The sequence below is a fragment of the Chiloscyllium plagiosum genome, chromosome 36 (genome assembly GCF_004010195.1).
Source record: "Chiloscyllium plagiosum isolate BGI_BamShark_2017 chromosome 36, ASM401019v2, whole genome shotgun sequence".
Classification (NCBI taxonomy): Eukaryota; Metazoa; Chordata; class Chondrichthyes; order Orectolobiformes; family Hemiscylliidae; genus Chiloscyllium; species Chiloscyllium plagiosum.
In genome coordinates, this window is record NC_057745.1 from 17920905 (window position 1) to 17936854 (window position 15950).

At 37.7% G+C, this 15950-nt stretch overlaps 1 protein-coding gene across 3 annotated transcripts in view; it reads right to left on the reverse strand.

The window, feature by feature from the left end:
• The window catches only part of rnf111 (ring finger protein 111), a 119837-nt gene that overhangs the window by 19276 nt on the left and 84611 nt on the right, over nucleotides 1-15950 (reverse strand). For all 3 annotated transcript variants that reach the window (XM_043677445.1, XM_043677443.1, XM_043677444.1), the window contains 4 exons: nucleotides 15683-15846; nucleotides 9584-9757; nucleotides 6701-7011; nucleotides 4661-4907 (listed from right to left, as the gene is read on the reverse strand). In XM_043677445.1, the coding sequence (XP_043533380.1) occupies nucleotides 4661-4907; nucleotides 6701-7011; nucleotides 9584-9757; nucleotides 15683-15846 (896 nt within the window). The remainder of the gene's footprint in view (nucleotides 1-4660; nucleotides 4908-6700; nucleotides 7012-9583; nucleotides 9758-15682; nucleotides 15847-15950) is intronic.

The window sequence follows — 15950 nt, forward strand, 5'->3', positions numbered from 1 at the left end:
AAAAATTGAAATTAATCTGATGCATACTCTTAAAAAAACGTGGAGTTGCAAAATCTTCAGAGGGAATGGATATTAATCTTTAAAGCATGCAAACCAAAATTTAATGAAAACAATTCCCTCGATGCTTGCAAATCTCTGGTTACCAAACATTCAGTTGCCCTTAGAATTATATGTTCGCAGACTATTCAACCATGGAATGCATCTGTTCTAATCAGATTTGTGCTTGTTAAAGTGCAGGATGTTCATGCTGGGAAATGAAACACCTCCTATTTTAGACACTCATACCTTAGTCTTGTATAGCGCAAGGGTTATGGGGAAAAAGCAGGAAAGTAAAGTTGAAGATTATTCGATCAGCCATAATCTCGTTGAATTGCAGAGCAGATCCGATGGGGTAAATGGTCTACTTTTGCTCCTATGTCTTGGGGGAGTCACAATGAAAGCAAACTCCTCAAAAACTTAATACAAGAGGGTACCTCCTAACGCATCAGTGTGACAATGTTTGCATTTCTTAGAGAAAGCACAGAATGGTCTTGTGAGGAAGACTGGTAGATTAAGGTTATATATAAAGGTTATTGAGGCAATGCTGTTGTGATGTAGGTTCATAACCACTAGTGGAAGACATGAGTAATATCCCAACAATTAAAGGGAGTCAGAGGGCTGGTTGAGTATGGTTGCCATTATAAAAGAGAAAGTGCTAGAAAAGCTAAAAAGTCTTAAAATTGATAAATCTCCTGGCCCTGATGGGTTACATCCGAGAGTTCTGAGGGAGGTGGCTGAGGAAATAGCGGAGGCGTTGGTTGAGATCTTTCAAAAGTCACTGGAAAGTCCCGGATGATTGGAAGATCGCTGTTGTAACCCCCTTGTTCAAGAAAGGATCAAGGCAAAAGATGGAAAATTATAGGCCAATTAGCCTAACCTCGGTTGTTGGTAAAATTCTAGAATCCATCATTAAGGATGAGGTTTCTAAATTCTTGGAAAAGCAGGGTCTTTCAAGATAGAAACAGTCTGATGTAATTGAACAGCTGAAGATTTTCGGAGGATGCGACTGTATGATTGTACCTGGCTTCTGTTCCTATTCTTACCTTCTTATCTACTAAATGTTCCTCATAACTTTACCCTTTATCAATAAAACAATTAGCCATCTTCAAACTTGTTAAATCTTCTGTTTCCTCATTTTGCCAAAGCAAATAAGCTCAATTTTTCTAATATTTCCTTCCAGCCAGATTTTCTTTCCTTCCCAGAAGTGAACATCGATTGGGTCAAATTAATGTCTGACCTAATTAATTCATTGAAAAAATCCCGCTAATAATGAAATCCGATACTTATTTACTACTTTTCTTAAGTAAATTAATTTATCTTCTGTAATTCGCAGGTTATTTTCTTGATCAGTATGTTGTACTGTGATTCCATTTTACATGTATTCCATTTCCTTGGTTCCAAACAATTTATTTCACAATGACCAGATTAAATTGTGCAAATCGTTCTTTTACAGGAAAGTACCAAAGAGAAAGGAAAGATTGGATTTAATTCCTCTTACACAGAACCATAAAAACAAGACAGTTGGGGCTGTTCAACCTATCTAGTCCATGCTGACCCAAAGACACCCAGATGCCCTTCCTAATTTCATCTTTCAGCACACAGCCCATAGACATGCTTGAATCTTTCTCTAATATTCAGGCTGCCTTCTTACTTGATGGCATCTGCAAAGATTTTACTCATACAACTTCAATATAGGAGACTAGGACCCGTGGCACAGCCTTAGAATTAGAGGGGGTAAATTCAGAACAGAAATACGGAGATATTTCTTCAGCCAGAGAGTGGTGGGCCTGTGGAATTCATTGCCACAGAGTGCAGTGGAGGCTGGGACGCGAAATGTCTTCAAGGCAGAAATTGATAAATTCTTGATGTCACAAGGAATTAAGGCTACGGGGAGATTGCGGGTAAGTGGAGTTGAAATGCCCATCAGCCATGATTGAATGGCAGAGTGGACTCGATGGGCCAAATGGCCTTACTTCCATGTCTTATGGTCTTAGGAACTCAGATGAAACTGCCTAAAGATGCCTTTGCATAGGATCCTTCTAGCTGTATTTGAATCTAAATGCCACAAGTCTAAGGGCAGTGTCTAATTCACCACATCACTCAGTCACTCTCCAACTTCACCAGAACTGCATATGCGTACATTCTAAATCGCGAGATAGAAGCTAAAAGCAGAAGTTACAGGGACATGAAAACTGACCATGGAGTCCCACAGATCTGACTGAATCGGTTAACTTGTCCTTAACCTTTAATTTCTCTGTACATAGTATAAGATGAGACACTCACAAGACTCAGAAAATTAAGGTCCCTGGTTCAAACACATAAAGTAGGATCTTTTCTATCAAAAAGCAATTTAAAATCATGTCGATTCTGCTCTTGCATCACAGTTGCGATAATATCGTAATTGGACACTGTGTAGTGGAAAAAGGATTTAAGCTTGTCCCCGAGTATTTGTGGAGAGATGCAAAGTGAAGAAAAAAAGTGCTTCTCTTTGCGAAGTAAAAGAAAACTCACAAAAAAAATCTAATTTGCAGGGGATTTTGAAGTCTTTGGAACATCAAGTGCAATTTTTAAGTGTAGAAATAGCAAAAAAAAATCAAGGTAGGTTTGTAACTAGATTCACAATTGCCATGCTATGTAACTAACCATCTCTTAAAATAGATCATGGAAAAATATCTGAAGTACTGCAAGAGAAACAACATACACACATGGAGATTTGCTTCTCAAAACAAGTTCATTCCCTGAACATCTGCTTACATTGAATGATGACTTAGAGACATTGTTAAACAAGATAAAATTGACTCAAGTTAGAATAGAAAAATCCACTAAGCTGACTAAAAAGGCTTAGTTTTTTAATCAAACATTCAGAAATTTTCATTTGCAGCAATATAATCAGAAAATGAAGAATGGGGAATGGGATTATAGAGGCATTTTCCACTCAGTTGATAGTTTCTTTGTATAACTTTCTAGTTCTTGGGCAACTTGTAGAAAATTTGTGATTAACAAATATACAATTTTCCTCCTGCACTCCACCCCATAATCTTCTCTCCTTTTTAAAGGCTGTGGCTGAAGTTTGAATACAGCTCCATTGTGATCACTTGCAGGTACTATGGAGACTTCCAAGATGTAAGCAGAGATAAAAAAATCTAGACCATGATTATCACTTGGTTGCTGTAACAATAGTACTGGTTTTAAGAGGTGGATTTTGTCCAAGTTGAGACAGAGATGCTGAGTGGTCCGTTCCAAGTCAATAATGTAAACAGCTCGTGAAGCCTTTTGGAACAATAGAAGCAGCATGAATGGGCAAAATCAGGTTCCCACAAAACCAAGATTTTAGTTTTAGCCTTTAGCAGCTGCAGCAGTCTTGAAACTCAATCTGGAAGTTGTTATTCCTCTTTGTTACAGCTAAAAGCTGGAAGTTCTCTCTGCTGCAAGAAGTGCATGTGAGGCAATCTATTTTACTGAATCTGCTTAGTAGATCTGCGTATCTACTACATTGGAATAGTTGCTGTTTAGTAGTTAAATAATCTATTACTTTGTTAAGTTTTCCAATAGAGTCAAGTGATTCCAATTCATCTTTCTTTGGTTTGTATTTTAACTATAGGGTAAGAATAAAATATATCTTGATTAAAAATAATGGAATCACATTTGGAACATAGCACCTTACACTTGCCTTTAAATAAGGTAAAAGTTAGCGTCTAGGCTGTCTTCTTGTTATATTTGAAGGGGGTTTGGTCTGGTCCATAGCACTGCTTAAATCTAGGACATCAACTATTTCCAACTTTGCCATAAATTACAAAAGGGAAGACATATGTCAGTAATTGCATTACTACAAGCAAAACATCATAGTATGTCTGTCATGGATCTTTTCATCTCATGATCTTCGTAAACAACAAATATTTCTGCCTCTAAAGTAGACCACTGTGATTGGATCTTGCCCTAGTAACTCTTCAGTTAAGTGATATGGGAACTTACAATGAAGGATTTGAATTATTAGCCAAAAAGAAATCAAAACTATTATTCACTCTTAGCCCTTGTAAACTTCATTATATTGATGAGGAACCAATTGGAAAAACAAACAACATAAATAACATTGTTAAAACATGATACAGTAAATGAATGGAATTTACTGATCCAAATGCAGATATTTAAAATGCCTGAACCAGACTCAATAATGCAGGCACTGTAAATACAAGAATTAGAGATGTACAGCACGGAGACAGACCCTTCGGTCCAACCGTCCATGTTCAACCAAACATTTGCAGAACTGTTTTCCAACCTTGAAGTCAACCATTCGTGTGTTGTGCAAAGCAACTGCAAGGAAGTATGAAATTATGTGGCAGATTGAATTGGTATCTACTTTTTCTTCAGAGCAACAAAATGCTGAAGATGGAAACAACAGTAGAGTACATTCCAATATAAATACTATAACTAAACATATCTACAACTTCCTTAACTATCAGTTTCAGAAAAGTCAAATCAAATTCATATCTTAGCTTTGTATCTGACAATGTCGTAAAAGTAAGTTTTGAAAGGGTCATTATGCCAGATGGTAACTTAAAGTGATGTCTACTAGCACAAACAGTAAGATGGTAATTCAAAAGTACTAAAATTGAAGACTTACAGGTTGAGTGCATATAATGTCGGCAGGAGGTGAGTGGTGGTTGTGGTTGACCTGGAGCCTGTCCAACCAGCCCAGAACTATACCCCTCAACAGCTACTTGCTGACTTGTTCCTGCAGTAGCCTGCACTCCATAAGCTGCAGTGCGTGAGGAAGACCCAGGACAGCACGGATCAAATGCAGATGTCCCATGGAAATTTCCACTTGCATGGCTCCGAACACCACCACTGCTTAAATCAACTGGCAGAGTCTGTTTTAAAAAAAGGCATAATGACTGTTGAGTAAATCATCTACAGATGGGTCAAATGACAGAACATTTTGTGCATAACATTATTGGTTTTGCATATTTACTTTCAGTTACTAATGGTTTATAATTTCTTTCAATTATGCTTTCAGACCTGGAATAATAGCAATAATTGAATTTAGAGCATGGATCGCAGTCAAACTAAAATTTTTAAAAATTGATCAGCAGACATTAAATTAAAATTTAACCATACACTTCATATTTGATTTGGGAAAACTACTCTTGTGCATTAAATATTGCATTAATACAAAGCACTGTTTAAACATCAACATAAATTGTACCACTTCAGCAAACTAATTCAGCAAGGGTTTTTTTTCCAAAAGCAAGCATATCTTGAAGCACAAGACATGTCAGATCCTTTTAGTTACTGTAGAAACACTACTGCTTAGGAACTCATACTACAAAAGCAGAAATATTGGCTTTTAGTTAGCTATTCTCTCAAACGATTCTTTAAATTGTATATATGCAGCTGAGCATTCTGCTTCCAGGATGGTCATCCGCATCAATCCTCATTGTACTGAATATTAAACTTAAACAGGCCACAAACCTAAACAGATTGATTACCAAGTTCTTTGATATTTTTGTCTCTAATGGCCAAAGCCTTTTTTTTATTCTCACTTCAAACTAAAACATTATTTGCTATTTTTTTGCTATCAATTCATTTTCAAAATGCCTTAATCTTTTAAAAATAATCTTTTAAAAACATTTTCTATATTCTACTGAACTTTCCTTGCATTATTTGTAAATTCTGTCACGTGTGAAAGTCATGTTATTGTATTCAATTTTCAAGAAATTATGGGTTTTACTGCATCTAGTTCCCTTCTTGTTGGAAGAAAGCACACAACTACAGATGCAGGAAATCTGAAACAAAAATACAAATTTCTGGAATAACTCAACAGGTCTGGCAGCATCTGTGGAGAGAAAGCAGAGTTAATGTTTCATGTTCAGTAACCCTTCTCTCCAGATGTTGCCAGACCTGCTCAGTTTCTCCAGCAGTTCCATTTTTGTTACTTCTTGTTGGTATGTGTGGGCAGCAGTACGTGTACAGTGAAAATATTCTACTGGGGTTTTCTGATTGCTTTTTGGGGTGTGTTTTGCAGACAGGGTGGGAGTGTGTAATGATGCTAGCACATAAAACCTGCCCACCTCCTTCCTCTACATACTCTGATTCCATAAAATTCAGCCACACCCTTAATATTGATATAATCTACGGGCTGGATTTAAAGTTCACATTTATTGCGTGCACCTCTCAGAAATGTGAAAAAAATCAAACAATTGTTAGTTTAGTTGTTTAATTCTGTGAAATTTTAACTGTAAAGCATGCTTAAAAGCCGTTATTTGTTAAAACTGTGTACTGCCCATCATAATAATTATTTGAATAATTACACATAAGTAACTTTAAATTGGTCAAATTTAGAACAGTGTTTATAGTTAGACATGAAAATGCTGCTTGCAAAGAACCAAGATGTAACAAATGTAAGAACTAAAGCAATTCAGATATTAGTCACCCTAATACTCAGTCTAAAAATCAAACAGTTCAGAGCTTTTGTCACAAAGAATAAATGTGCAACAAACACAATTTGTAGGCCTCAATATTTATTCAACTTATAATACAATACAAGTTAAATGATTATTGTATTTTATAAAGCACCAGACTAATGTTTCTTCTCATGAGCAAGCTGACATATTGACTATGTTTTTCTCTTAATTTAAAAAAAGAGTGATCGAAGAATACAAACCTGATCATGATACTGGCCACCTGTGTTTCCATTAGCACCGCAAGGTGCTGGCACGACAGCAGGCCTCTCTAAAGGACAGGTTGATTCAGGAAATGAAGGCATTGATTGTGGCACTGCAGAGTGGGCACCAGGGTGGTGTTGAAACTGATGGTTATGTTGCTGAAGACAGCTTGCATGAATATGTCCTAATGAATTGTGGCCTTGTAAAGATCCTCCACATGGTGAATGTTGAGGGCAGCAGGATGGGAGCCTTGGCATTGCCCCAGGACCAGCTTCAGGCACTGCACTTGAACCAACTCTGCGAGCGTCATCTTTGAGGAAAAGTAAAGATCAAATTTATATATTGGAAATTTCTGGCAAATTTGTATCACAGCAGACATGGTTGCATAGTGGTAACATCACTGGACCAGCAATCCAGAACGCCAGGCTAATGTTGTGATCGTAGGTTCAAATCTGACCGTAATAGATGATTTAAGTTCAATTTAATTTTTAAAAATTCTGGAATAAATTGCTGGTCCAATGGTGACCATGAAACCATTGCCGATTGTAAAAATTCAGTAGGTTCATGAATCCCTTTTTGGTAAGGAAATCTGCCTGGGCTGGCTTTCAAATGACTCTAAACCCTGTGGTTGCTTGTTGACTACCGTCTGGGCAATTAGAAATGGTCGCTGGCGATACCAACGATGCTCAAATACATTGAACGCATTAAAAAAAAGGAAAACATTGCTGTTCTCTCAGTTCTTCTAGAATGTAGTGATTATGGGGTTGGAAGGTCCTGCCTAAGAAGCCATGGTGAATTTCTGTAGTGTACTTTGCAGATAGTACACACTGCTGCTACTGATAGTGGAGGGAGTGACTTGCTTTGGATGTGGTTCCAATCAAGCAGGCTGCTTTTTCCTTGTTGGTGTCAAGCTTCCTGAGTATTGTTGGAGCTGGACTCTTTCAGGTAACTGGGAAATATTCCATCACACTCCTGACTTGTGCCTTGTAGATGGTGGACATCAGAAGGCAGGTTACTCACTGTACTGATGCCAATTAATGTCAAAGGGCGATGGTTAGATTGTCTCTTGTTGGAGATGATCATTGTCAGACATTTGTGCAGCATGCCTTTTACTTGGCACTTGTCAGGCCAAGTCTGGATATTATCTGTGTCTAGATGCATTGGGCAGGGACTGTTTCAGTATCTGAGGAGTCATGTATGGCGCTGAACATTGTTTAGTGATGACAGCACATTGCCACTTCTGACCTTATGATGGAGGGTAAGTCATTGGTGAAACAGCTGAAGATGGTCAGGTCAAAGACTCTAGAAAATCTGCTTAACTGATTAGCAGCTTCTGAGGCTCATTAAAATTTTGGGTCACCACGTCACTGCATCATTTACATTAAAAACCATCACCTTAGCATGCCATCACTGTAAAAGCAAATGCAACGGAAATGGTCAATTAATGACAATAAAATAAAACCGTTTGCCTAATTGATATAACTTTAGATTCACATCAAAATATGCTACACTTCAGATTCTAACATCAACCCCAAATATCCCAATGGACTCAGTCCACTCTCCGTCAGACATTTCATCCAGCTATACACTAACTGTACCCACTTTCATCCGAAATACATTCCTCTTCCATTGCACCACAAGGAGCAAATCCTAAAGCCACCAATGTGTCGCACACTCATTTTTCTTAAATTCATCTGCCACATACCTTCAAAATTTTCCTCAAAACTTACATTTTCAACCATTGTACATTATACACTTTCCTCTTCGCCCACAAATTCCCTTGCAAAGTGTTTGTGGATTTTTTTTAATGTAAAGTTCACAGGTACAAGTGATTCTCCTAATTAATTGCAACATTATAATATCCTTTTCTCTTATTCCGGTATCAATAGAAAATTACCACTTGATTGTAGAATGCAACAAGCTACCCCAAAGTGTTGTGGCTAGTCAGAAAGAACCAAAATGAGATATGTCGAAGATCACTCAAACACGTTAGAATAGAGCTGTAATTGAAATAACAGACAAGATCTTAGGATTTGAATCTCAACAGCCAATACTTTTTTTTCTTGGCCAGTTGCATGCTGTATTGCAACTTTGTAGGAGTTCTAGCCACTTTATTGCCAACAGTAGGGTTATCTATCAATAAAACAACACAGCAACAGGCTATACAGTCAGTTCTTCCACAACTCCATGATTGTGTTCTTGTGCAGCCCGGCATTATAGAAAAATCACATTTTAGGAACAGCGTTTAAAGTGCTGGTGCTGTAGTTGCGTTACAGCCAATACATTTTAAATGTTTGCGCTGTTGAAACAGCGTCCTCAATTCGTCAAGTGGGTTACAGCAAATTTGCATTGATGAAACTGTGTTACAACAGAATGGGGGGGTGGCAGCATGCTCAAACTAAAACAGAAGCTTTCATAGGAGCATCTGCTGCATTGCCATTAATACAATATTTACAAACACAAGTAAATTTGGTGCATACAAGCCCATCACAACATTACACAAGTCTCATATTCGACGTAAATAATTTTGGATTCGCTTAGTTGTCTCAGTAAGTTTTGGGTGAATGCGAGTGTTCACCAAGTGGACATCAGTGAATGGGAAGAATGTTTGTGCATTTCACGAGGTGGAATTTTCTGTAATGTAATCCCAGTTTTGGTGCTGGGTGTGACAATCAGCGACACACAGGTCTACAAAGCATATAGCCGAAAACCTGCACCATTGATTAAACAGTCTTTGCAAATAAAAGCATCAGAAAAATATGACAATTTAAGTCTAAGGGGGAATTGTACGTTCAGTTCACCAAACAAAACATAACTGGAAAGTCTATCTTTGATAATGCCATTTTATAAGTTTGTTACTTGAATTCAAATTATTCACACACCCACGACTGAAGGGCCTGCCTCATCAATGGTTGCTGGGACTCCTGTTGACTCTGTCACAGAGGAAGGCTGGGCGGTAGAAGGACCTGGAGTCATACTTGAGATCTGGCCTGAGGTAGGTACATTATTGACTGGTTGCGATCTAGCAGCAGAGGTAGTTGGCACCACTGTGGGTTCTGTAATCAAAGCACAAACAGAAAGTAGGAACCCTATATTGTAAACATGAAGACAATGTCAAGACAGTAGACAACTGATAATTAAACTTAGATATAGTACGAACTACTATTTTTCAAAACTAGCATCTCATGGCAGTAATGCATTTTAAGTTCCAATCTTATAAGTGATACTGGAGTGGACACACTGCAAACTACTGCAGTGACACTCGCCATTGTCCTCAAATGAAGCTGGGCACAAAATCTGAGAATCTCTGTGACATGGATTTCATGTTTCCTGGCACTAATTTGAATCTTGAGCCAAGTCAAGGGACCTTCATTCTTCGAGCAACAGTGACGTATTCAAGGACAATAAGTTGTCAATCACAGTGAACAATTCTCTTAGAATTCACAGATTTATCAGTTGTATCACAGTGAGCAGTTAAAAACTGAGTTGCTTCTCATCAATGGAATAACATGCTTTGGGTGTTTATCATAGCAATATTACAGGAACAAATGGCACCATCTCCTCACCCCTAAGTAGAACAATTGTCACCTGTGGAGTCTTAAATATGGAGAAGTGTTAAATTTTGTTTGACAGCATCTCTGAATTACTATTTTAAATGACACTTGTAGATTTCAGAAGTTGCTGTCAGTTTCAGAAAAGTAATGATGGTGAAGGCCAACAGTTTCGCCAACAGAAATACTAAGTCTGGGCTAATGCCAACTCAAAACGTCTGAGGACTTGGAGACTGATTGGGATAGGAGCTTAAAGCCAACAGTTATCTTGAATGTCGATGGTATGGAAAATTTGAAGCTTCCCACTACAATTATGATTTCCAATAACTATTCAAAGCTTATTGCATCGACATACAGAAGGTATAATGTTATTTTGCATTTGATTCAATTTTTTGCTCTCTCATAAGATGGGAGCTTTGCTGACAATGTCAGCATTTGTAACCTATCCTGAACTGTCCTTCTGCGATTCAATCCAAGTTGCATCACAATACACAAACAAGACATCATCATTTGTCATTCGGAAAAAAAAAGGAAAACTAGAATTACAAAAGCCAAAACACTATTCTATACTTACGCACTATAAAGGACACATGCAGAAATGCATTCCAAGGCATAAACACATTTCTGTATCAAGCTAACAATGACAGATGGATCTGACTTTGGTTTCCACTGCCTGATGCCACCAGAACCACAGTTCTTACTATTTGGTAATACATTCTGTAAGACTCTGCAAAACTACTTTTTAAGTTCCTTATGTTAATGATAGATGAGATTACAGTTAATTTAATCAACACTTTATTACTAACCTCTGATTAGTCTAGTCAAAAAAATGTTCAATTTGAAAGTTTTGATTTTGGTTTATTTTTCATAAAGCTGTAAAAGTTGTCCAGATTTGTGTAATTGCATGTATGTTAAGAAGCTCTCTCAAGAAAGGCAAAATATTCAAAAATACTCCAGCAAAATATGATCCTACCAGAAATCAGATCACAAAATCAAGTAAATTGGCTTTCTTCATATTTTTAATCCAATTAAAAACAGAGAGACTGAACAGAAAACAAAAAAAACCACAAAGCACAACATAATAGGTGGCATGGTGGTTCAGTGGTTAGCACTGCTGCCTCTCAGCGCCAGGAATCCGGGTTCGAATCCAGCCTCGGGCGACTGTGTAAACTCCACACAGACATTCTCTCCCTGTGTCTGCATGGGTTTCCTCTGGGTGTTCTGGTTTCCTCCCACAGCCCACAGTAGGTTAAGTGAATTGGCCAAAGTAAATTGCCCATAGTGTTCAGAGATGTGTAGGTTAGGGGTATTAGTCAGGGGTAAATATGGAGTGGGCCTGGGTGGGTCTTTGGAGGGTTGGTGTGGACTTGTTGGGCCAAAGGGCCCATTTCCACACTGTAGGGATTCTATAACGCTTCCATGAAAATACATTTGTGTCAGTTACTGCTTTGATACAATTTTCATTTCAGTAGTTCTGCCTCATTCCAGGTTGAAATGACAACTGATTTTTCCAATCAGGTCTATTTACAGTTGTGAGATAGAAGAGCAGCAGGGTGCTCTATTAGAAATTGTGCTACATGTTGTTAATAGAATCACAGAATCCCTACAATGTGGAAGCAGGCCAATCCGCCTATCAAATCCACAATGACTCTCCAAAGAGCTTCCCATCTAGATCCATCCCCTATTCTTGTAACCCTGTATTTACCAGGGCTAATTCACCTAATCTATATATCTTTGGACACTATGGGCAATTTAGCAGCAGCTAAAATTTACCATAACTTTTTTTAAAAAAATAGAGGGATTAGAAATTTTTTCATACAAGAGTTCTTTCATTTAAAACTGATGCTGTTCAATTCACCTGATATGTGGCATGAAACACCAAGTGTACAGTGCAAATCTGAAGAATGTCAGTCACATGGGAAGCCACAATGTCGTTGGCTTGTGTTTGGATTCATTTACACAGATCTCCAAATATCAATTTAGCTGCCACGGCAGGGTACTAAACTTTTTTTAAATGGGATGGATTCAGAAATTAGTTGCCAATCATTGTTGACAGATCACGTGTTCCCAACAGCCAGCTACAGAGCAGCTCTATGAAAACAAGTTTCCACTCATTTCCACTCAATTATGCAATGTGCATTACAAAGCCATTCAAAGAAATAAAAAGCAATATGACCTGTTCAATATAAAGCACAAGCATCAATGACTCTCTCAATCAAAATTTTAACAATAAACATAAATATGATCTTGTTTTAATTAAGGTTAACAAATTGTATGGACATGGACTTTTCATCGGAATTTTTCAGAGCAGATTTTGTACTAGTGATTTTCAAAACAGTCATGCTACAAGCACAAAGTGGAAATTTTCTAAAATCCAAACAGGCTCAATGGTGCAAATTCAAAGGTTCTGAAATAGTATGAGCTCTGAAGTAGAAAAACTACCTTCTCAAATGGTTCTCAAGTAATGGGATGATACAGTAATGGTATGAACAACTTCACCAGTAATAAAGTGTTAAATTAGGAGGTCAAAAAATGGTACTCCAGAAAGATTCAGTTCAAAACTCATCACATCAAATGAAGTTCAGCTGTTAACTATCCAATATGAAAAAGATTCCAAAAATAAATTAATTCCAAAGGTCAAAACTGTGCTCTTACATCTTGAAGTTACTTCTTTTTAGCTTCTTTTCTGTTTTTCTCATCAACCTGTTGAGAAATATTATTACACACTTCTGAAGCAAGTGGGACTTGAACCCAGGTCTCTTAGTCTGGGGTAGGGACACTACCACTGCTCAACAAAACGGCCTTCTGTTTTAGCTTCTTATGTTTCAGCAGATTGTATGAATGGGCAGGAAGTCTATTAACTTTGCCTGAACTTCTTCATACAAACACGAATAGGATTATCAACAGTTTCTCTTGTGCCATGGACTTCAGAGCTGACTACATTAGTAACTTCGAGGAGAAAGTGAGGACTGCAAATGCTGGAGATCAGAGCTGAAAATGTGTTGCTGGAAAAGCGCAGCAGGTCAGGCAGCATCCAAGGAACAGGAGAATCGACGTTTCGGGCATAAGCCCTTCTTCAGGAATTCCTTGGATGCTGCCTGACCTGCTGCGCTTTTCCAGCAACACATTTTCAGCTCTGATCTCTAGCATCTGCAGTCCTCACTTTCTCCTCGAAGATTTTAACCTACTGCGAATCCTCTTACAAGGATACCTTCCTTGAAGAAGCTCCCTTCCTCTCTCTACATTCCTGAAGAAGGGCTTATGCCCGAAACGTCGATTCTCCAGTTCCTTGGAAGCTGCCTGACCTGCTGCCCTTTTCCAGCAACACATTTTCAGCTACATTAGTAACTGTCAAAAGTTTAATTTTTAATTTTCCATAAACCTACCACAGGTTACCTTGTATACAGAAAGGATAAAAACAAGCTAATTAACTGTGCAGACAACTGAGCTTGTAATCTCGCTTATTTTGACAAAGGGTAATGATAACAAATGAGTAGAAACAGCAAATGTAAATGCTAAAGTAGTGCAACACACAGCATTTAAAAGTTGCCTTCAGTAATTAAGAAAGCAACTCCTTTTTTTAAAATGAATAGAAACAAAGGGAATTTGTCTTCTCCACTTGGAGGACCTTTTGTTACCAGCACTGGGCAATTCACTGAGCAAGTGGAGGTAGGAGCCCAATGTCACTGATCAATGCTAGATTTGCCTGCGTGCAGGAACGCATGATCCCAATGATATTACTTACACCCACTAATAATAATTGATTTCTCATTTCTAACAGTACCAAGTTTTCACATTTGCAAATAAAGATATTTATGAACTTCTATTAATATCTGAAGTACAGGTCTTAGACGATAAAAAAGTACCAACTTACAAATGTGCGCTATCCCATTCAGTTATTAACAGAATAAATTATGCCTTCTATCTTTTTCAAAACTCATCAAATGTACTCTGCAATATATGTATTTACAAAAGAAACTTAATTATCTGGTGCACTATACAATGAACTACTCTAAGTATTGTCATGTTATGATGCAGTAAACATGGCAATCAAGCAGCCAATCTGTGCACAATGAAGTCGCAAAAAACAGAAATGTGGCATTGATTACAGGAGCAATATTAGCAAATTTACAGAGAAAAACACTCTCAACTATGCTGAACTGAAAATCAATTTTGGGCTCTGGATTAAGATCTTTTCTGAAAGATAGTGCCCTCAAACAACACAATAATTTTTCTATACTATACTGGATCAGTCTAAATTTGTGGCCAGATCCTGGCATTTTTTTGAATCAGTGACCTCGGATTCAAGCAAAATGTTGCCAACAACTCAGTCAAGCTGACAATGTTCATGAATCAACGCATTTATCTATCAACATACAATGTAAAAACATTGCTTAATAAAAGCTTAATTTAGTTTCAAGATGACAGCTTACTAATTTTACATCAAAAGTCAGCATGCTTTACTATCAGGAAGAAGAAACTAAAATTAATCTTAGAACAAGGTGTTCAACGTGTTACTGAGACACACGGGTCAATGAAGTTGCCGGTCTGTGTCGCATTTGTTTCTCTCAGCCAGGACTACAAAGAGGCAGTTACAAATGATTTTCATTATCCTAGATAAACTTACAAAGTTTCAGCTAGGATTCTAAATTCACTATGTAATGCCCGGAGTGTAGGAACATCTAAATAGTGGTTTGAATCTTTTAAATCTCATTAAGGCTGAGGATGTTAATGTCAGTAGATCTAAAATGAACAGAGAATCATTGGAGAAAAAAAGGTTACCTGTAGCTTGCAATGTAGGAAAGCTTTCAGAAACAGCTGCATTTTCGTGAGAATTCAATTTCCACAAACGTGCAACACAGATTATCTATTGCGTTAGTTACCGCAGTCAATCCTAGTGGTTTACAGTATTACTTTAGCAACAAGTTGTTTAAATCTCATGTTGTACATTTTATTGTACAACTTTAATCATGCTGGTAAAACTGAGTACAATAAGGAGACTTGGAGAGAATCTCAGTAAATAGGCAAGCCATTTTTCTTTTCCACGCACCATCCATCCAGGCTTTTAGCCCATTCCAATATGTTACAACACATGTCTGGGCAGATGGGACTTGAACATAAATGTTCTGGCTCAGAAGTAGGGCAACTACCACTGTATCACAGGAGGCCAAACATGTACTTAATGTGAAGTTCAAATGCAGAGTTCCAGACAATGACATGAAGCAATATGTGACTGGGAAAGGACAATTTGAGGTTGACTGCAGAGGGTTCCACTTTCTTTAATTCTACTTGAATTCTCTAAAACAAAAGATTCCACGGATCACAAATTTAAGAGTCCACACATACTGCATGCTTAAAAATCTTTTACTCAAGTTTCCAACCAGACTGCAAGAAATATTTCATCAAACTTGAAGAATAAATCACGCTTACCATCTTCATCCACAGTAAGGTCCACCACCTCTGCTGTGCTTTGTCTCAACGGCTGGATAACTGTAGATATTCTATTTCGGCTCCGCTGCTCCTGAGGTCTGTTTTGTGAGCTAGTACTTTGGCCCCAGTGTACCCTTGAGTGGCCGAGAAGTGTGGTATAAGACCTGGAAACAAACAATTGAGTAACATTAATCTAATTAGTATTAGTTTCTGAATAGGAAAACTGTACAACGCATTAGGAACTATGAATTTTAACTGAGAAAGCAAA